The 22,537-nt window shown below is 36.6% G+C and overlaps 2 protein-coding genes across 2 annotated transcripts; both read left to right on the top strand.

Annotated features, from left to right (window-relative positions):
- Positions 1–3,582: 3,582 nt before the first annotated feature.
- LOC144444553 (sulfotransferase 1B1-like) lies at positions 3,583–10,913 on the top strand. Its single transcript, XM_078134006.1, has 6 exons — positions 3,583–3,777; positions 5,626–5,846; positions 8,056–8,176; positions 8,879–8,976; positions 9,490–9,676; positions 10,786–10,913. The coding sequence occupies exons 1-6, from the start codon at positions 3,597–3,599 to the stop codon at positions 10,899–10,901; spliced, it is 924 nt and encodes a 307-aa protein (XP_077990132.1). The 5' UTR covers positions 3,583–3,596; the 3' UTR covers positions 10,902–10,913.
- A 4,084-nt stretch (positions 10,914–14,997) lies between these two features.
- On the top strand, positions 14,998–20,219 carry LOC144444366 (sulfotransferase 1B1-like). The gene is made up of 6 exons (XM_078133780.1): positions 14,998–15,184; positions 15,889–16,163; positions 17,461–17,596; positions 18,151–18,248; positions 18,788–18,974; positions 20,104–20,219. The coding sequence occupies exons 1-6, from the start codon at positions 14,998–15,000 to the stop codon at positions 20,217–20,219; spliced, it is 999 nt and encodes a 332-aa protein (XP_077989906.1).
- The last annotated feature ends 2,318 nt before the right edge of the window (positions 20,220–22,537 follow it).

Raw genomic sequence — 22,537 nt, forward strand, 5'->3', positions numbered from 1 at the left:
TAGACTTACCTTTGTACCCGATGCGTATATACTGGATGGGGTTTCGAAAGCTGCACTAGCTGTAACTGGGACGTGCGTTTTTTTGAAAATGTTTTGTTAGGTACAATAATGTACGCGAAATATCGTTATTGGAGTCCTCACCTAGAAAATCAGCGCCCTCAACGGCGATCGTGATTTCAACCTGCTTCTGTACTACATGGATATATAATATCAGTGTACAATGTTTAATTATTAATATTTTAACTATTTTTAGTGAATACATTGTTGTTGTCTGATCGAAAAATGATACTCTAGGTACCACTGGTACGGTTTGTATATGGCGACAGATTCTAAAACCAAGTTTTTGCTCAATATTTATTTTAGTGAATATATGTTTGGTTACTTGATGAAAAAAATGTCACAGCTGCAGCTAGAGCAGGTCAATGTTCTACTAGACTGACAGGCGAATGACTCAGTATGACGAAGTTCGTTGACAGGATTTATCGAGTTAGATTGTCCACAAACACATCAATCATATCGATTGAATGCTATCAGCAGTACTAGTCGGCATGTACTACGCACTTTAACCTTTCTACCCCGGCGAAGTACTGAAATACGTTTTCTGTCATTCTGATAGTGAGACCTGCGTATTTTAGTTACTTCATGAGCGAATCATTGGGCTTAGTATGTCGCGCTGAGTAGACTGATCTTTGGAAATCCGATCACGACATCAGACCTGCGACTTGCACAACTGCGACCTGCGACTTGCACAACTGCGATATGCGACCTGCGACTTGCACAACTGCGACCTGCGACTTGAACAACTGCGACCTGCGACTTGCACAACTGTGACCTGCGACTTCCATAACTGTGACCTGCGACTTCCATAACTGCGACTTGTACAACTGCGACCTGCAAGCTGGACAACTGCGAGCTGCAAGTTGCACAACTGCGACCTGCGACTTGCACAACTGCGACCTGCGACCTGCGACTTGCACAACTGCAACCTGTCAGTTGTGCAAGTCGCAGGTCGCAGTTGTGCAAGTCGCAGGTCGTATGTCGTAATCGGATTGCCATACGTCCGACATGATGGCAAGACCGAACACTCTTTTTTTTAATGTATCACTGCAAGTCAAACTCTGTCGTCGTCTGTCTTGTTTAACAAACTTAAATATACATGTGCTAATAAGTCTAAACTTTATTTGTAAATACGTTTTCAGTAGGGAATTACGTAGACGTGGTCACAAGTAAATGTAATAAGCATAAATATAGCGCACTACTTTGCTCCGAGCAAATATTCTTCCGCTCTGAGTTAGGCTGGGGGTGCAGTCAGCTCTGATCGACAAAGTCACGATTACTACACAATCTTTTGTAGTAACCATGATAAAGTCAAGTTTATCAAGAATATTTCGAACAGGCCGTTCGTGTACGTTTTAACTCGTACATGATGAAAAGGTCATCAGGATAGCTTTAAACTTTACGAAATGATTGATTTGGACAATATCTTTTAAGTAACCTCTCAGGGTCTGATGTAGGGTCTAAGCTCTGTAGGCTCTGTGCCCTCTGTGACAGAGCGAGGGCCCTCTGTCTGAGAAATCAACTCTACCTCAAAAGCACGCATCAACAAAAAAACACAAGTACGAGAACTAAGACGTGATTATACCAACAGTATCAAATTGGTGAAGAAGCGCTTGAAATTAAGAAAAGACTAGTCAGTGAATAGCGATTAGTATGTGTCAAAAACATTCATCCCGTTCAGCAGTTTTCACTACATGTACAATCATCAGACAGACAGTTATCATTCTGTCATTGATGTGAGGGCTTGAATATGAACACGAAAAATTAATAAGTTTGCGCCAAACATAGTTCGCCAAGACAATCGGGCTACATTCAACTGACAGGTCGTCCGTGGACTTCCCAGGACGTTTTGTTCTTGAACGAGCAATTGTCACTTCATTGAATAGCCAAGCCATTTTCATAGATACATTCTTGTCCTGAACTTATCACAATGGTATATCATAGCTGCGCAAATCGTCCTGTGTCATCAATAAATACTGAAACCGCACAAAATGTGATGATTTGCCGATATGAGCGTCTGCTTATTTCGGAAAGATCGATTGTTGTTCCTACAAGCATTATATGAATGCGAAATTCTAAGCTTACACACAACGTATTCTTCCTAAATTGGTAAACTTCATTAATTATGCAAATTACTCATTAATATGTAAAACTACAACAACCAGCTATAGAGGCGAGTGTACTTACTTCTTAGTAATGTATGTAAAATGTGAAGCTTTTATTGGTAGGATATTATCTAATTGCTGAATCTCGTTAACTATGCAAATGACTTTAAAGTTCCAAATATATTTATAGGGCACGTGCGCTTTTGAACTATGTTTCCTTAAGATATTGCCTAAATACCCTTTATCACTAATTATATATATTTATGCACATATGCCTCAGTGAAGGTGTTAAAAACTACAACAAAACATCAACGAGCTTTATGGCACACAAGAGTCTTGTTATCGCTAAGGTTTGTTCCACAGTAGTGTCAGGAACCAGTTAGCATGCGTAAGATATTGCCTAATTACCGACAAAACTCATTATTCATTGCATCATTAGAATTACAGGTTACATTAGGCAGCTTTTGTTATCATCAACGTCTGTACCAAAGTATGTGACTTTGAAGCTTGCCTTCTTAAGATATTGCCTAATTACCTAAATTATTAAATATGCAAATGATTCATTATTAAAGTTATTCAATATATCAACAATGTTTATAGGACATGTGCTTCGCTATCACAAATGTATACGTATGTACAACACCAAATAATTTGTGATATTTGAAGCTTGTTTTCTTAAGGTTGAGCACCACTCCAGGAAATACAGGCGTAGCATAAACTTTTGATTGCGGCCAGCAATTTCATGATTTTACATCACATAAATTCCACACAGCTGCCAAGAAACGCCAAAGTAATACATTTAAAAAAATATATATATTGTCCTGTCAGTGGCCAATCGTTTTCCTTTCTGATACAATTCATTTCTGAAGTTTGCATATAACAAAATTTTAAAAAGATTTAAGAACTTTTGTAATCAGGTGAATTGGATATTTAAGATTAATAATCTGTATCTTCCATACCAAATCGTCCATACAATAAATACCTTTGCCTTATTGCCCTACAGGTTTTGAATGAATTATTCATAATAATCTAGTCATGATTACTCTTACCATTGTGGGAGGTTTATTCCATCGTTGGCTCTAGATGTGTGGTACTATGATCACTACAGATAATCCCATGGTTCTGTTCGTCTGGGCAAACTCAGTCTGGAGTCCAAGTTTCCTAATAACTTTCAGTTCAATCTCTTTTGTATCCTGCTCCTTCATCTGTTACATCACACTTAGCAAATTAAGACAATTTGGTAGAGCCATCGAGTGCTGTGAGAGAATCATACAAAATGTATACTTGTCATGGTCATTTTCGTATGAAAATTAACAGCGTTTTTGTTCGACTGCATTAGAGAACTATTCGTGATTTTTTCCCTAATCTTTTAATTTATTCAATATGTAACACACGATCGTAATAAATCATTGTTTTTTTAGACCACAGTACAAGATGTCTAAAGCAGAGAAGGCTTACAGAGATAGGAACCAGAATAAGGAAAGAACTGATACTTACATATATGAACGAACTGGACAAGAGATGCCTTGGTATGTACCTGCTGAAAGTCTGGATGCCTTGGTAACATTTGAAATCAGACCAAGTGATGTCTTTCTTATAACAGTCCCTAAATCAGGTAAGTAAGGACATGGCATCTACTATTGGAATTTACCACAAACTAAAACTATTAGTGGGACTTGTTGATATAAGCTGTCTACGTACGTTGGTGTAATTATTCTCATAGTTGGGTGGTTTGTCAGATAAGAATGTTTTCTGTTGTTGTGGCACATTCAACCTCATGAAGTATTTCCATTGTCTTGATTACAGAGTGATTATATCCACATAACCAAGGCACTCTTATCACCCACTTGTGTAATTTCCCACAGAACAATACATAATTTTAGTTTGTACCTGTCTTCAATATCACTTGTTGATAGCACACTCTCCACAGTAGTGTCATAACTATATGGATCAGCCAATATGTGAAGTAGAAATTCATGACTGTAATGTCTAGAACGAGACGTATTTCCTCGTGCAATCAGTGAAAAGTTTTGTTATTTTCAAGAACCGGTATCCGTTAAATTTTCGTTTGTTTAAATCTGTCAAAGTGCGATGACCCCCAAACTGTAAGTAAGTATCCAAACTATGCGTCATACAATACTGAAGACGTATATTGCAATTAAAGGAATAAACCTGAATTTGACTTGTTAAAAGTGATATTATAAATTCTTGGGATGAGAATTTTGTATTTACTTCTACTTTACTATGTTTTCTACTTCTACTGGATGGAAATTGGGTATTTATTTTGGATTATTAATTTATTTGTTTTTTACTTGAAAAAACAATGTGAAATAACATATACCAAGATCTTAAATAAAGTGCTAAAAGAAAAAAAAGTGTAAAAAGTTTGTTATAGTATGTACAATAAAAAACATGCAACACGTCATTCTTTTAGTGTTTGAAAGCCAGTAAGGGACATTTTGTAAAATAAAAAATTAAAATATTTTCTCGTTAATACAACATTCAGTAAATTAAAAACAAACGCAGACTTGGTATATTTTATTTCACATTATTTTTTTTTCAAGTAAAAAACCAGTAAATAAATTAATAATCCAAAATAAATACCTACTTTTCATCCATATGGCCACTTGAAATAGTAATGAAAAGTGTACAAACTTAGCGAAGTCAGAAAGGATGAAGGGGTATCATTTTCATTATCTTACTTGTAAGTTTATTAATCAGACCAATTGGGCAGAACCCAGGAACAGTCTTTCCACAATGAAACATATGTCAGTCACCAAGCCAACTTCATCCCTAGTTACCAAATACGCATGTGCAGGTAGAATGAACAGCTTTGCCTTTGTTGACAAACATGTTACGTGTCTCAATTACTACGTTCCGACAATTTCCGATCACTAGTTCAGTTTGATGTATTTTATTGGATGTCAGACTTTACTTTACTTTACTTTAATAGGGTAAAGAAAAATTGATAAATAACGTTGATTTCTGAACTTTATGTTTCAAGCGTCCCTAGCTACATCCCTAGGCCTCGTATAGTTACTTGCTAGGTTTTCGTAACATGGGACCCCAAGACGTGTGTGAAATAGCCGACTTCTATGCTTTGAATGTTTTAGCATATACGGCATGCAGATAATTTTTTCATTATACTATAATAGATGCAATGGGGTGATTCCATCGAAATCAATGTCCATATTCAAAAACTATAAATTTTAATTTTGTAAAAAATCTATCTCTACAAGGGGGAGGGTTGACTGCATATACTGAGGAATACAGATTTGGTTTGCTGTACTAAAACTGTAGTATGGGTTGGACTTTGAATATGGGAAAGGCTTGGACAATACATAACAAGTTCTGACTGAGTTCTATAATACCAAATAAGAAGAAAAACGTCCTTTTAAACTTCCTTTTTCCAACACAACAAATTATAAATGTATTTTTCTTTATATTTGAAAATCTAATCCAGGAACAACATGGATGAAACGTATACTATCACTTATCATGAATGATGCAGACGAAGAAGAAGCTCTGAGCCGTGAGTCGACGTCACCATTTACTCCATATAAATTTTACCCAGAAATGAAAACATACCACGTCGAATATGTAAAGATGGAAGGTCAGAGGTTTATGCCAGGCCATCTCTTACCGAATCTTTTACCACCACAACTATTTGAAAAGAAACCCAAGGTATGTACATTTTGCTGAGTACGGTCGAATCTTAAATGTTTCAGATCGAATTTATATTATTTCTGATCTTGTTAGAGTGGCCATATGGATAAGAAGTAAGTATTTATTTTGGATACCTACATTGTATTCCAAATTTAAAAACAACAACCTTGCACAATGATTTCCTTCTTTAGAAAATTGATGAGAAAAAACAGTCGAAGTGAATTTTGTAAACATTTGTTTAAAACTTGTTTGAAATCCTAAAACATTTTATTAAAAAACTGTTAAAGGCCATTAATACCATGCATATGTGTACAATATGTGTTGTTGTGCCTACGCGAAGTGAGTTGTAAACAGAATTGATAAACACAAGCAATCATATGTCTTACCATAGTAGGTAAATACAAATAATCAAACTATTTATACATGGTGACGTTACATTGGGAAGTGAGAGGTGCATAGGGGCTATGCTTAACTCCAGAGTACATTTTTGATCTTCTCCAGCCATACACACCATGTCACACTCTACGTTCTACAAACAAGAATCTGCTTAACACCTTACAGGCAAGTCACCTATGGAGGTCGTTCATTCTCATGTGTCGCCCCCAAACTATGGAACTCTTTGCCACTTGACATTCGCCAAGCCTCCAGCCTGGATTGTTTCAAAACGAAACTGAAGACTTATTTGTTCACCAAAGCCTATGGTGTGCTTTAGCCATTCAGCGCTACTGAACAGAACATTGCTCTGGAAATCGGCGCTATAGAAATTTGATTGATTGATTGATTGATTGATTGATTGATTGATTGATTGATTGATTGATTGATTGATTGATTGATTGATTGATTGATTGATTGATTGATTGATTGATTGATTGATGCGTGACATAATGTGTATCATATATACTCAGTTCATTTACAAATCGCTTCCTGGATGCACAATAATAGATGTTTGAGTAAAACCACAATTTCCTCTGGAAAGGATGTGAAATCGTCCAGGAATCAAGTTCTTTGTGCAGTACCCTCCTAGCAAGCTCAGGGTTGACCTCTCCACCGTGATTCAGCCTGCGAACTAGGTGTTATTGATTCGAGGAAAAGTCAGGTTTGGTTTAAACAAGCATACCACCTGTTGGCATTCGAAGTTAAATGAGATTAGATGAGATTAGATGAGATTAGATTAGATTAGATGAGACTGATTAGATTAGATTAGATTAGATTAGACCAGATCAGATCAGATCAGATCGGATTAGATTAGATTAGATTAGATTAGATTAGATTAGATTAGATTAGATTAGAATACTTTATTAACCAAAATGACTAAGTCGAGACGGAAAGTGTCTGCATTCTGCGGTTTTGACTATTTTTCTCAAGGCTGGTCTTTTCCTGATGTGAGCCATGACACTGACATACCAAACAGTATTGGACAAGGTGAACTACTAGAAACGTACTAATACACCTTGACCAACATCAACTTTTATGAGTTGTCTCACAAAGAACATACGCTGTAGTGCTTTTTGATATTTGCAACTGAATTTGAAATTGATGTGCCATGAAATTTGAAGGAAGAGAGACACACATACATCTGTCCGGAAGGACGGATGGACGGACGGATGGACGGACAGCCAGGCAGGCAGGCAGGCAGGCAGGCAGGCAGGCAGGCAGGCAGGCAGACAGACAGGCAGACAGACAGACAGACAGACAGACAGACAGACAGACAGACAGACAGACAGACAGACATATGTGCTTGATACAGACGGACGGACGGACGGACAGACAGACAGACAGACAGACAGACAGACAGACAGACAGACAGACAGACAGACAGACAGACAGACAGACAGACACGTGGGGGAACAAACAGACAGTCAGACAGATCTTCTTGAATTAGATGTATATACATGTAATATCATGAATTATGACTTCACTTGATGGTAGGCACCATATTCGTGAAAAATGAACATCCAGTAGCGCTTAGCCAATTAGCTACAAAGTGAATAACGATGAAAAATGAACACCCAGTTATCCATTAGCTACAGGGTGAATAATGATGAAAAATTAACACCCAGTAGCGCTTAGCCAATTATACATGGTGAATAATGATGAAAAATAACACCCTCTAGCGCTTAGCCAATAGGCTACAAGGTGAATAATGATGACTCTCTACATTCTAATCTGATTGTTTGTTCATAAGACATTACCAAATACTAAATGCAGACATCGTATTATATTACAGGTAATATACGTGGCTCGAAATCCTAAAGATGCAGCTGTATCGATGTATCATCATTGTCTTCAGGACAACAAAATACCGTCATACACCTGGAGTGACTTTTTAACCAAGTATATGCAAGGAAGTCGACAGCCTGAGGGTACGTCATAGACTAATTATCGCATAGGAATAGCATCAAATATTAGTTTATCTATCCTTCTGAGAAAAAAATGTATTATTAAACAGACCATGATAATTTTATATAAAAGCCTAGTCTAGGGAGACGTGGCAGGCAAGGGGAACAAAAGCAGGCTAATTTTTCCAATTCTGTATTCTTTATGCTTAGGGACGAGACCCCTCCCAAATCATTTTTTCACCAATTCATCGTGGCTCAACCTCTTTAAGGCAGAGATATAATAATAAGCAAATCTGACAATTCCGTACACTGGGGTGAGGCATTCATGGAAACACACAAAACAAACAAACAAACAAACAAGCAAGCAAACTAACAGACAGACAGGTAGACAGGTAGACAGACAGAAAGACAGACAATCAAATAAACAAACAAACAAACAAACACAAAAACAAACACACACTCACACACACACACACACAAACAAACAAACAAACAAACAAACAAACAAACAAACAAACAAACAGGAGCTTCAAATATTTAAATAAAAGACGGCATTTTGGCGTAAGGGTTAAAAAGGTGATTAGAAGCCCTAGCTTTATAAAAAGGAAGAAGTACCTTAAAGAGTGACGTTGACAACGAACATATTGATCTTTCATTAAAAAAAATAAAGTTGCAAAGTTGAAAAATAAACCCCTTTACTTCCATCTTAAGGGTATATTTTTGGTGACTGGGGAAGTCATGTTATTCCATGGTGGGAGAGGAGACATGAACAGAATGTATTGTTTGTCAAATATGAAGATATGGTTAAGGTAAGTAAAATTTGATAACAGCTTTATCCTTAGGAGCAATACGTCATGTCATGTAATAATGAGACACGACCCAAGTTTTGTTGTTGAACACAAATTATTGACCCTGGTCTTTCTACGTCACCACAAACTGTCACTGGTTCTAAAGCCAATATTTTTCGTCGTTTTGCCAAAGAAAATACGATTGACCTTAGAGTGCTTGTTACTACCAGTCAAAAGATGTATCAAGCAGTCCAAGTATCTAGAAATTACTGTTGTTGTACGCCAAACCACACCATGTCAATAGGATCATATACTACGCACTGTATGTATATATCTGTTCGTTTTCCTATTTAAGTTTTAAACACCCAAGCACCAGTTTCCACTGAGTGCCCAGTTACAATCGGATTCATGGATCCCTGATGAAGTTTAACAGTATGCAGTGTTGTAAACACGGTATTTTATATCTTGAAAGAAGCCGAAGGCCCCCCCCCCCCCGAAAAAATATTACCCAGTACCAATTCATTTTGTATATAGGATCTTGGTAGAGTGGTGAGAGAAGTGGCATCGTTTATGGATCGAGACACCCTGTCGGAAGACCAGTTAAATAAAGTCACGAAACTTTGTACTTTTGAAAGCATGAAGAAAGATCCAGTGTCCTTATTAAAATTTGCGTGTGATTTGTGGAGTATCGATGTATCCAATTCACCATTTGTACGTAAAGGTAGGTTTTAAAATTTTTAGTAAAGTGAAAATACTGACCGATATTTCGTTTGTTTTTGGGCCAACGCAATATTTTTCAAAATTAAAACAAATAAAAAAAGTAAAGCTAAAAAAAAAGAACAAATTCCGACCGACCTACCCTATTTTCTGTCATGTTATTGGAAACACGGATTATTATTTGTTTTCGTCCGAGTCGAATACTGCAAGAACCTTTTAAATATGCAGCCAAAATTAGGCCTAGAACGTTTAAACTCGACTTGTATTCCTCTGAAAACAAGTAGCAGCAGTATCGTAAATCACAGCCTTCTTCTCATGCAGCAACTGTAGACGACGCTCCGCCAAAAGCTGTCATTTCATTATGCTCTGGCTTCAGAAAATGGCTCTTAGACCTAAAACAAAATAATTGTGTTAAATGTTACCCGACCCCACCTAGCTCTTCACTGCCGACCCTAAACTTTTTTTTTACGTATTCGAGAGAGAAAAAAAATAATAAACTCACAAAAATTGTGAAGTCTCATGATCATGAGAAATAGTAGATGTGGAAACTGACATCAACTTAAAAGACAAAATAAAACTGTTCTTCCAATCTGTAATGGCTGTACACCTGATAGGAAGAAATAAACAACACAGAGACCATTTGGAAAACAATGGAAAACCTGAACTAGTCACACAGAAAAAAAAGTAATCTACTTACCCCACCTATTTGGAATTGAGCGTAATCGGATCCACACACTTTTTGTTTATTAGGCCTTAGAGATATTGGTTGTTAGATTGCACCTGAAAAAAAATTAAATTATGCACACTCCCTGTATTTATGCTGAGGAAACGAGATTCACTTTCTTTTACTCCGTAGTCTCTAAGATGATTTGCGTATGTAATACTTAAATACTGTACCAGTAAATAACACAGAATACATTACTCTGTCAGTCAACGAGAAGAGTAAGTACTTAGTGACTAACTAATTTAAAGGAAATAGCTAAATTCACTCGTCAAATTTTTACGATGAAAAAGAACATACATGGACTTGACCTGAAGAGAGTGTATGACTGTTAAATGTCACGTGATAGGTGGAAGTTCAATTTTCATCAGTGCTGTGTTTTCAATTTACAGGTAAAGTTGGTGGCTGGAAGGATTACTTTACTGTTGCTCAGAATGAAGAATTTGATGAAGTGTACAAGAGATGGATTGGAGATAGTGGCTTGGAGATGGAATTTACGTTATCATAAAAAGAAAATGCATTTGTCCGGAATTCTATCAATAAGTATGCGAAACTAATGTAAAATGCTCATTGGACTGCAGGGTCAGTAATTCTTGAAAGTTACTGGTCTGTGAGCAAACCACGAGATTACATATTGATAAAAACATCTTTCTAATTTCAAGGATAAAAAGTACAGTTCCGTTTGTACACGCTATGCAGTCGAAAGTTGTAGCTATATCAAATTGAAGCTGTTGCAACAGTTTCACTGTATGGATTATTAATTAAAGGAAATACTATCTGAAACTTGTTCGTCATTTTGTTTTTCTTCTAAAACGTTAGGTATGCTTTAAAACGTTCTGAAACATGCCTAAGTATTTGTAGTCACTGGTAGAATTATAGATTGGTTGGTTTTAAGTGTACTGGATTTGTTTATGAAATATTTTCTTATACGTCATTTTAGTCGTAGCCCTCAGCCTTCATGTTGCCCTCTACTCAACTGCGAAATGGGGTAAGGACGTTTTACTACTCTGACAATGGAGGTCTCGGTCTCTGAAGATATAAACACAAACCGAAACTATTGTTGTGATATGTTGATATAAAATATTGAATTGGTGTTGGTTTAATTGTACTCACAGTAGGGTGGCATTTCTGATGATATCCATGATCTTGCACTTGCACATTTTTTGGAGACTTCCAGTGTTTACACTGTCTTGATTAGAGGGTGATTAGATTAGATTACACTACAATGTGTCACTGTGACACACAAAATGACGTTGGATGAAATCGAATACATGTATATGCATTTAATACATTTTATTAAACAGGGTTCGAAATTAGCATATTGAAATAAACATTGGTGTTGCGTTCAAAGACCACTCATTGGTATATCAGTACTGCACTTCCTTTTTACCAAATTCAATTTTCAGTTGTTTTGAACCAATTGATATTTTTGGAAGGTAAAACAAAGCAGTAGAGACCAAATTAACACCAAAATCGGCATTGGGTATGTATGATTCACATGATTTTTGAGACACATTCCTCTTTCGACAAGAACATCACGGTAAACTAGTTTCAAAGTGTCATCATGTTTGCCCATATATGATCATGACAACTGAGACTATCGGTGGAGAATCTGCGCAAGAGAGTTCTTATTCTACGCCCAGATATTTTCACACTATTCCTTCACCATTTTATAAATTCTCCATAATGTGTCTGCGGAGGGACGTTTATAGTCGAAACGCACCTGCGCGAACTTCGGAAGCTATATATTGTTTCCCTAGCAACTACACCAGACTATAATCGTCTTGTAGTCGATGGAAAAATATTGCCTTTGTGATTAAAAAATAGAAAAGTAAGAAAGGAAAAGACAAAAAACTGATAGTCCACGTCGAACACTTACTACAACAGTGTGTAATTGTAGCCTTAGTACAAAAAGACTTCGGTGTCTGTTTCACGAACTTACTGACTGATATACAGTAAAGTCTATACCTGAATCCCATAGAGCATAAACAGCGGGGAAGTTGTCCAAGATTATAGTAATCTCAACTAGTTTCCCCATATGTCAAAAACGAACCACGTGCACTGCTTCGAAACCTTACACGTTGTCTAGATCTTCTCATGCTGAATATCCACGGGTTCATACATTTATAAAAATCAAGTTGGTAAAACAGTGAGCTTCACTTCGGATTCAATGTCCACGTGTAACCTAAAATAAGGTTTACAAACGGCTAAGAATAATAAACGTGTACACTCTGGTTTTGAGAGGTTGAAGCCTGTGTCAGTTCATGTAAGATTTTTTATAAGGTTTTTCATTTATTTATATTTATTTCACTTCGTCCACAGACTTTTTATTCATATAATAGTGTCATATGTGTAGCTGAATCTAAATATTTCCATAATATGTATTTGTTTGTATATCTCTGACATCAGCCTTGGACATTTCTACAGCGTGATATGAGTTGGGGAAGGAATCCAACACTAGATGGCGCTAGGCATAATTCTTGGTTCGTGTGATGATTCGTGTAGAACGTCCTTGCCTGATGTACTGTCGTGTGATGGATATTGTATTGTATTACTTTTTCCACCAGTGTATGAATATTAAACGTGCACTTTACAGACATTAGAAGTATCATAGTGAAGAAAGTGACGAATAGTTCTAACGGCAAATTAGACATCATGCCCCGCCCCCGCCAGGATCCCGCCTCTTGATCACTACCTCAACACACAGGCATTTGTTTCCCGAGTTATGGCTCAGAATAGTTCTATCAGAATACAATAAAATGACGATAATATCGTTAATATTGACGTATTAAACCAACACTAAGGGGTAAAATTACACATGTTTCTGTGATCGCACAGTTTCACTAAATGCGAAGGAAGACACGGTCTTCCTTCGCATTTAGTGAAACTGCGCGATCACAGAAACATGTGTAATTTTACCCCTTTCATATAGTGTTGGTTTAATACGTCAATATTAACGATATTATCGTCATTTTATTGTATTCTGATAGGAATATTCTGAGCCATAACTCGGGAAACAAATGCCTGTGCCTCAACATAACACTTTGTACATCCTTAGAACGTTTAGAACGACCAGTGATAGTTATTGGTCAACAGGCAGATTGGCTAATTAATAATTAATTAAGGGTCAACAATGTTACGACACTACTAACACTGGTAACAAAGTCCTCTGACATAACTAGGTCGACGAAGCTCACCTGACCGAAGTCATACATGTGATAGCTGAGTGCCACGTAACTTTACGCAATGTGATCGTATATGCAACGTAAGTTTTTTTTGTCTTTTAATTTCATTTTAGCACGATGACAAAATCTAGTTGGGATGAGTTACTAACGTCAATTGCTACAAAGTGATACTGAGCTGGGTCGACGATTTTAGGAGAAACACAGTAACTGTATTTCATCATGGATGTATTAGTGAGTCTCACTAATACATCCATGGTCAGACCTGTATATAGTGAGACGTGGACATTCCATTACTTCATAAGCGAATCATTCTGCTTAGTATAACCCACAGGCACTTGGTTCCCGAGATATGTATCAGAATGTTTCTATCAGAATACAATAAAATGTCGATAATATCGTTAATATTGACGTATTTAGCCAAATGTATATGAAAGGGCACCGGTAAAATTACACGTGTTTCTGTGATCGCACAGGTTCACTCACCGCGAAAGAACCTGCGCGATCACAGAAACAAGTGTAATTTTACCCCTTTCATATAATATTATATTATCAACATCATATTGCTGTATTCTGATAGAAACATTCTGATACATATCTCGGAAACCAAGTGCCTGTGGTATAACCCGATGTATGCACTGAGCTATACTGGATGGGTTTTGAATTCATTATTCGTCGATATCATGGAGGCCTCCCCATATCCCTCCACCATGTCTCGACCCAGACAAATGACTCAATGTGTTGGTTGTTGACGGCCGCTGAGGTTAATTTTGACGATCTTGTTATCAAGTGACAAATCTTTGATAATGCGTATACGGCCTTTGTGTCTATGGTTACGTGGTAAACCTTTGGATTTGCGGAAGCGACGATTTTTCTGAAACTTCTACCGGAGCTGATGGTGTGTCAATGTAGCTGGGACATATTGTTTTTGCGTAAGATTAGCTAACGCTATTTTTGTGTTATGTCGATCATATATATATATATATATATATATATATATATATATATATATATATATATATATATATATATATATATATATATATATATATATATATATATATATATATATATAACTCGGTGAGTATCAATCTGCTAAGACAGATATTGTATATATATATATATATATATATATATACAATATGCCAAGTGATATTAAAAGTTGGGTACATTTGTATAATTGGCATTTTTCAAACTTCACTAATACTCGTTCTCGTAGTCTAAGTGCATCGGCGGACAAATACCCACAAACAGAACACTAGTATATCATATTTTAAGTTCAACTAAGCTTACATAATTATAATTTATAAGTAAATAGTAAAATTAAAATTGAACTTTTGTATATTTCGTTCAAGCTTTAAAGCACGTCATACGTACCTCGTATGCGATCATAATACATTATTTTTATTACCACAGTACAAGATGTCTAAAGCAGAGGATGCTTACAGAGATAGGAACCAGAATAAGAAAATTAATGTCAATGATACTTACATATATGAACGAACTGGACAAGAGATGCCATGGTATGTACCTGCTGATTGTCTGGATTCCTTGGTAACATTTGAAATCAGACCAAGTGATGTCTTTCTTATAACAGTTCCTAAATCAGGTAGGTAGAGATACAAACCATGGCAGATCTACTATTGGAATTTACCACAAATTGAACTTCCCCTATAAACCCGTAAATCACATACCAGTTTTCTCTGAGTCATCATGTGGGGGCGCAATCCAAGGGAAGTCCTTTGCTAGTGATTGTTAGTATTCTTTTGAAAATAGCATTCAGTTTTAGATATTGGTCAAATATGATAGCACAATTTCACCAAGTGCATCCCTACTAGTTAGTATGTATGCACATGCAACGGCCATCCACACTCCAGTACGGTAATATATCTTTTTATTTCATTTTTCTTCAAAATAGGCTTGAACCTAGCAATTATTTTTGTCAATTTATACTCTCCATGTATTGTAACATTGGATGGGACACGTTTAAAGGCGCGAAATCTTGTACGACGTTAAACTGGCCTGTTATAACGCATGCGCGTTTAATGTATTACCGAGTCGGGTGGAAAGGGTTAAGATATCAAAACCTAAGATATCAAATTACGCCCCCATATGGTCATTAAGAGAAAACTGGTATGTGACACGGGTTTTTAAGGGTTGATTCCCAGTTTTAGTATCTGATTTAATTGTTTCAAACTTTGACTCCCGTCTCTATCCTACCCCTGTTCATCTCATGTTATCTTTTTGTACTTTACCACGTTTGCTATGGCATGTTTTTATGCCATAAAGCTTGATCAAAACCTGTCCTTTTAGCTTTCCCATCCCAGACACCACAAATTATGAATGAATTCATTATATCTAATCCAGGTACAACATGGATGAAGCGTATACTGTCACTTATCATGAATAACGCAGACGAAGAAGACGCTCTGAGCCGTGAGTCGACGTCACCATTTACTCCATATAAATTTTACATAGAAATGAAAGAAAAACAAGACGAGTATGCAAAAATGGAAGGGCCGAGGTTTATGCCAAGCCATCTCTTACCGAATCTTTTACCACCACAACTATTTGAAAAGAAACCCAAGGTATTTACATTGTGCAGAGTAAGGGCGAATATCATGTTTAATGTTTCAGATCGAATTTATTACTATTAGGGGCCCATGGCCTTTGCCCCTATTTGTGTTGTTAGGGTTTTTCTTCTTTCTTCTTTCTTCTTCTGCCGTTTTTTTTGTCGAGCTAAAACTAGAAAACTGTTGCCCATACACCTTTCAAACTTTGTAGGCTTATCGAGAACCATGAGAAGTACTCGTACACCTAACCCACGAATTTCGGGCTGGTCACGTGACCTGACCACCATCTTGGATTTCGTAACAATCTTAAAATGATTACTTCTCAAAACCTAGTACCTAGGGGTCCAGTTGACTCGAAATTTGGTACGTAGTATGCCTGTCACCTGCCCTATTAATTTTGTCAATAAAATCGCGTTCACGTGACCTTGGAAGCCATATTGGATTTTCGAAGTAATTGCATTTTTTCCTTTCAATTTCGCGAAAAGGGTTGCAATCGTTTGACCGTTATGGTGGCCATATTGGATTTTACGAAACTTTAAAATGACAAAAGCACTGCACTGGTTGACTTGCATTTTGGCAAATAGAATCAACTACTAATCAGTGCATAGTTAAGTTTCACGGCAATCGTTGATTTAAGAAATCCAGTGGCGGCCATATTGGATTTCCCTCCAAACCATTTTTAAAATGTTCTTCTCTGAAACTAGTGTATAGATAACCTTACAACTTGACGTGTAGAAGGAAGATAAGACTACCCAACCTCCATGCAGCACAGTATTGCCTGCTGGGCAAACCGTTTGGGAACCGCAAATGCTGCTTGCAGCTCTAATATTATTTTGTTCTTGTTTAATAGAGTGGTCATATGGATTAGAAATAGGTATTTATTTTGGATACCTACGTTGTATTCCAATAAACCAGATTTAAACTGAATGCCTTCTGTAATGGGCAAAGTCTTTAGATTTTCGTTCCTACACACAATTATTGTTGGAATTCGAATGCAACAGAACATATGTGATCAGTAATGTTTGAAGTATGTATCAAATTATTTTGAATTTTAAGTATCCATTTTGAGACATAGCCTAATTATTGAAAATCATTAATCATGCAAATGAGTCATTAAAACTAAAAGCTACATCGCAAAGTGTTTTACTAGGAAGCTATGCTCTTTGTTTTGTTTGAAGTATGTACCAAATTATAGTGCATTCTTAAGATATAGTCAAATTATTGAAAATCATTAATTATGCTAATAAGTTATAATTATCCAGTTTTATGGACAGATTATGGTACTAAATGCAGACATCGTATTATATTACAGGTAATATACGTTGCTCGAAATCCCAAAGATGCAGCTGTGTCGATGTATTATCATTGTCTACAGGACAACATAATGCCTTCATACACCTGGAGTGACTTTTTAACCAAGTATATGCAAGGAAGTCGACAGTCTGAGGGTACGTCATAGACTAATTATCGCATAGGAATAGTATCAAATGTTAGTTTATCTATCCTTCTGAGAAAAAAAAATGTATTAAATGTTTAAACAGACCATGATGATTTTATATCAAGTAATAGTCTAGGGAGACGTGGCAGGCAAGGGGGACAAAGGCAAGGCTGGTTTTATCATAGCTGCATTCTTTATGCTTAGGGACGAGACCACAAATAGTCAGTAATTTTTCATCAATTATGCTTCGCTCAACCTCTTTAAATCAGAAATATATAACAAGCCAGTCTGGCTAAGAAGAAACTGATGTTTTCTTACACTGGGGTGGGGTATTCATGGAAACAAACAAGCCGCAAAGAAACACAAAGATATTCGAACAAACAAACAACCAAAAGCAGCTCCAAATATCTAAATAATAGTCATTTTGGGACAAGGGTTAAAGCATAGACCCTCCACCCACTAAAGGAAATTAGGAGATCCTAGCTTTATGAAAATAAACAAATACTTTATATAGAGTGAACGCGCGACAATAAACAAACATATTGATCTTTTATCCATCTGAAGGGTATGTTTTTGGTGACTGGGGAAGTCATGTTATTCCATGGTGGGAGAGGAGACATGAACAGAATGTATTGTTTGTCAAATATGAAGATATGGTTAAGGTAAGTAAAATTTGACAACAGATTTCTCCTTTACGTCATTTCATTGTAATAATGGGATATTACAGTATAACATACAAGAGTCATGTTATTGTTGTTGAACAGTAATTGTTGACCCAGGTTCGTTCTCATCGTCGTAAACCACAACCTCTTTTACGGCACCGTCCAAGACGCTCCGCATCGCAGTGTCCGGAAGAAATAGCAGCTCTGGTTTGCGAGAATGGGTCGTTCTACCCCCATGACAAACTGTGTCTACATCACTGGTTCTGAAGCCAATATTTCTCGTCGTTTTGCCAAGGAAAATACGAGTTACCTTAGAGTGCTTGTCACTACAAGTCAAAAGATGTATCAAGCAGTCCAAGTATCTAGAAATTACTGTTGTTGTACGCCAAACCACACCATGTCAATAGGATCATACACTACGCACTGTATGTATATCTCTTCGTTTTCCTATTTAAATTTTAAACACCCAAGCATCAGTTTCCCCTGAGTGCCCCCCCCCCCGAAAAATATTACCAAGTACCAATTCATTTTGTATACAGGATCTTGGTAGTCTGGTGAGAGAAGTGGCATCGTTTATGGACCGAGACACTCTGTCGGAACACCAGTTAAATAAAATCACGAAACTTTGTACTTTTGAAAGCATGAAAAAAGATCCAGTGTCCTTATTAAAATTTGCATGTGATTTGTGGAGTATCGATGTATCCAATTCACCATTTGTACGTAAAGGTAGGTTTTAAACTTTTTAGTAAAGTGAAAATACTGACCGACATTTGTTTTTGGGCCAACGTAATATTTTTCAAAATTAAAACAAATAAAAAAGTAAAGCTGAAAAAAAAGAAAAAATTCCGACCGCCCTACCCTATTTTCTGTCATGTTATTGGAAACACGGATTATTATTTTTTTAGTCTGAGTAGAATACTGCAAGAACCTTTTAAATATGCAGCCAAAATTAGGCCTAGAACGTTTAAACTCGACTTGTATTCCTCTGAAAACAAGTAGCAGCAGTATCGTAAATCACAGCCTTCTTCTCACGCAGCAACTGTAGACGACGCTCCGTCAAAAGCTGTCATTTCTATATACTCTGGCTTCAGAAAATGGCTCTTAGAGTCAGACCTAAAACAAAATAATTGTGTGGTTCCGGTTACTCAACCCCACCTAGCTTTTCACTGCCGACCCCAACCTTTTTTGTACGTATTCGAGAGACAAAAAAATCATAAACTCACAAAAATTGTGTGAAGTCTCATGAGAAATAGTAGATGCGGAAACTGACTGCAACTTAAAAGACAAAATAAAAATGTTCTTCCAATCTGTAACGGCTGTACATCTGATAGGCAGAAATAAAAAACACAGAGACCATTTGGAAAACGGAAAACATAACTACCTGAGCTAGACACACAGAAAAAAAAATATAATAAAATAAAATAAAAAATCTACCTACCCCACCTATTCTAGAATTGAGCGTAATCGGAACCACACACTTTTTTATCAGGCCTTAGTGATATTGCTTGTTAGATTGCACCTGAAAACAAATCTAAGTTATGCATGATCCCTGTATTTATGCTGTAGAAAACGAGATTTACTTCTGTATAGTAGTCTCTAAAATGATTTGCGTATGTAATACTTAAATACTATACCAGTAAATAACACAGAATACATCACTCTGTCAGTCAACGAGAAGTTCAAGTGCTTAGTGACCAACCAATTTAGGAAACAGATAAATTCACTCATGTCAAATTTTTACGGCGAAAAGAACATACATGGACTTGACCTGAAGAGAGTGTTTGACTGTTAAATGTCACGTGATAGGTGAAAGTTCAATTTGCATCAGCATGCTGTGTTTTTAATTTTAATACAGGTAAAGTTGGTGGCTGGAAGGATTACTTTACTGTTGCTCAGAATGAAGAATTTGATGAAGTGTACAAGAGATGGATTGGAGATAGTGGCTTGGAGATGGACTTTACGTTATCATAAAAAGAAAATGGATTTGTCCTGAATTCTATAAATAAGTCTGCGAAACTAATGGAAAATGCTCATTGCACTGCACTGCAGGGTCAGTAATTCTTCAAAGTTACTGGTCTGTGAGCAAACCACGAGATTACATATTGATAAAAACATCTTTCTAATTTCAAAGCTATAAAAGTACAGTTCCGTTTGTACACGCTATGCAGTCGAAAGTTGTAGCTATATCAAATTGAAGCTGTTGCAACAGTTTCACTGTATGGAATATTAATTAAAGGAAATACTATCTGAAACTTGTTCGTCATTTTGTTTTTCTTCTAAAACGTTAGGTATGCTTTAATACGTTCTGAAACATGCCTAAGTATTTGTAGTCACTGGTAGAATTATAGATTGGTTGGTTTTAAGTGTACTGGATTTGTATATGAAATATTTTCTTATACGTCATTTTAGTCGTAGCCCTCAGCCTTCATGTTGCCCTCTACTCAACTGCGAAATGGGGTAAGGACGTTTTACTACTCTGACAATGGAGGTCTCGGTCTCTGAAGATATAAACACAAACCGAAACTATTGTTGTGATATGTTGATATAAAATATTGAATTGGTGTTGGTTTCATTGTACTCACAGTAGGGTGGCATTTCTGCTGATATCCATGATCTTGCACTTGCACATTTTTGGGGGACTTCCAGTGTTTACACTGTCTTGATTAGAGGGTGATTAGATTAGATTACACTACAATGTATCACTGTGACACACAAAATGACGTTGGATGAAATCGAATACATGTATATGCATTTAATACGCCCCATACATTTTATTAAACAGGGTTCGAAATTAGCATATTGAAATAAACATTGGTATTGCGTTCAAAGACCACTCATTGGTACATCAGTACTGCACTTCCTTTTTACCAAATTCAATGTTCAGTTGTTTTGAACCAATTGATATTTTTGGAACGTATATAACAAAGCAGTAGAGACCAAATAAACACCAAAATCGGCATTGGGTATGTATAATTCACATGATTTTTGAGACACATTCCTCTTTCGACAAGAACATCACGGTAAACTAGTTTCAAAGTGTCATCATGTTTGCCCATATATGATCATGACAACTGAGACTATCGGTGGAGAATCTGCGCAAGAGAGTTCTTATTCTACGCCCAGATATTTTCACACTATTCCTTCACCATTTTATAAATTCTCCATAATGTGTCTGTGGAGGGACGTTTATAGTCGAAACGCACCTGCGCGAACTTCGGAAGCTACGTGTTGTTTCCCTAGCAACTACGCCAGACTATAATCGTCTTGTAGTTGATGGAAAAATACTGCTTTTGTTTTTAAAAAATAGAAAAGTAAGAAAGGAAAGGACAAAAAACTGATAGTCCACGTCGAACACTTATTACAACAGTGTGTAATTGTAGCCTTAGTACAAAAAGACTTCGGTGTCTGTTTCACGAACTTACTGACTGATATACAGTAAAGTCAATACCTGAATCCCATAGAGCACAAACAGCGGAGAAGTTGTCCAAGATTATAGTAATCTCTACTAGTTTCCCCATATGTCAAAAACGAACCACGTGCACTGGTTCGAAACCTTACAAGTTGTCTAGATCTTCTCATGCTGAATATCCACGGGTTCATACTTCGGATTCAATGTCCACACGTGTAACCTAAAATAAGGTTTACAAACGGCTAAGCATAATAAACGTGTACACTCTGGTTTTGAGAGGTTGAAGCCTGTGTCTGTTCATGTAAATGTAAGATTTTTTATAAGGATTTTCATTTATTTATATTCATTTCACTTCGTCCACAGACTTGTTATTCATATAATAGTGTCATCTGTGTAGCTGAATCTAAATATTTCCATAATATGTATTTGTTTGTATATCTCTGACACCAGCCTTGGACATTTCTACAGCGTGATACGAGTTGGGGAAGGAATCCAACACTAGATGGCGCTAGGCATAATTCTTGGTTCGTGTGATGATTCGTGTAGAACGTCCTTGCCTGATGTACTGTCGTGTGATGGATATTGTATTGTATTACTTTTTCCACCAGTGTATGAATATTAAACGTACACTTTACAGACATTAGAAGTATCATAGTGAAGAAAGTGACAAATAGTTCTAACGTCAAATTAGCCATCATGCCCCGCCCCGCCAGGCTCCCACCTCTTGATCACTACCTCAACATAACACTTTGCACATCCTTAGGAGCATTCGTTTTTTTACGGGGAGGGGGGGGGATCAAATTTTATATCCAATGGTTTGGGGGGGGGTCAATTTTTACAACAGATTTGTATGGAATCATAGCAAAAAACAACAGAATTG

Source organism: Glandiceps talaboti, chromosome 13, assembly GCF_964340395.1.
Source record: "Glandiceps talaboti chromosome 13, keGlaTala1.1, whole genome shotgun sequence".
Lineage (NCBI taxonomy): Eukaryota > Metazoa > Hemichordata > Enteropneusta > Spengelidae > Glandiceps > Glandiceps talaboti.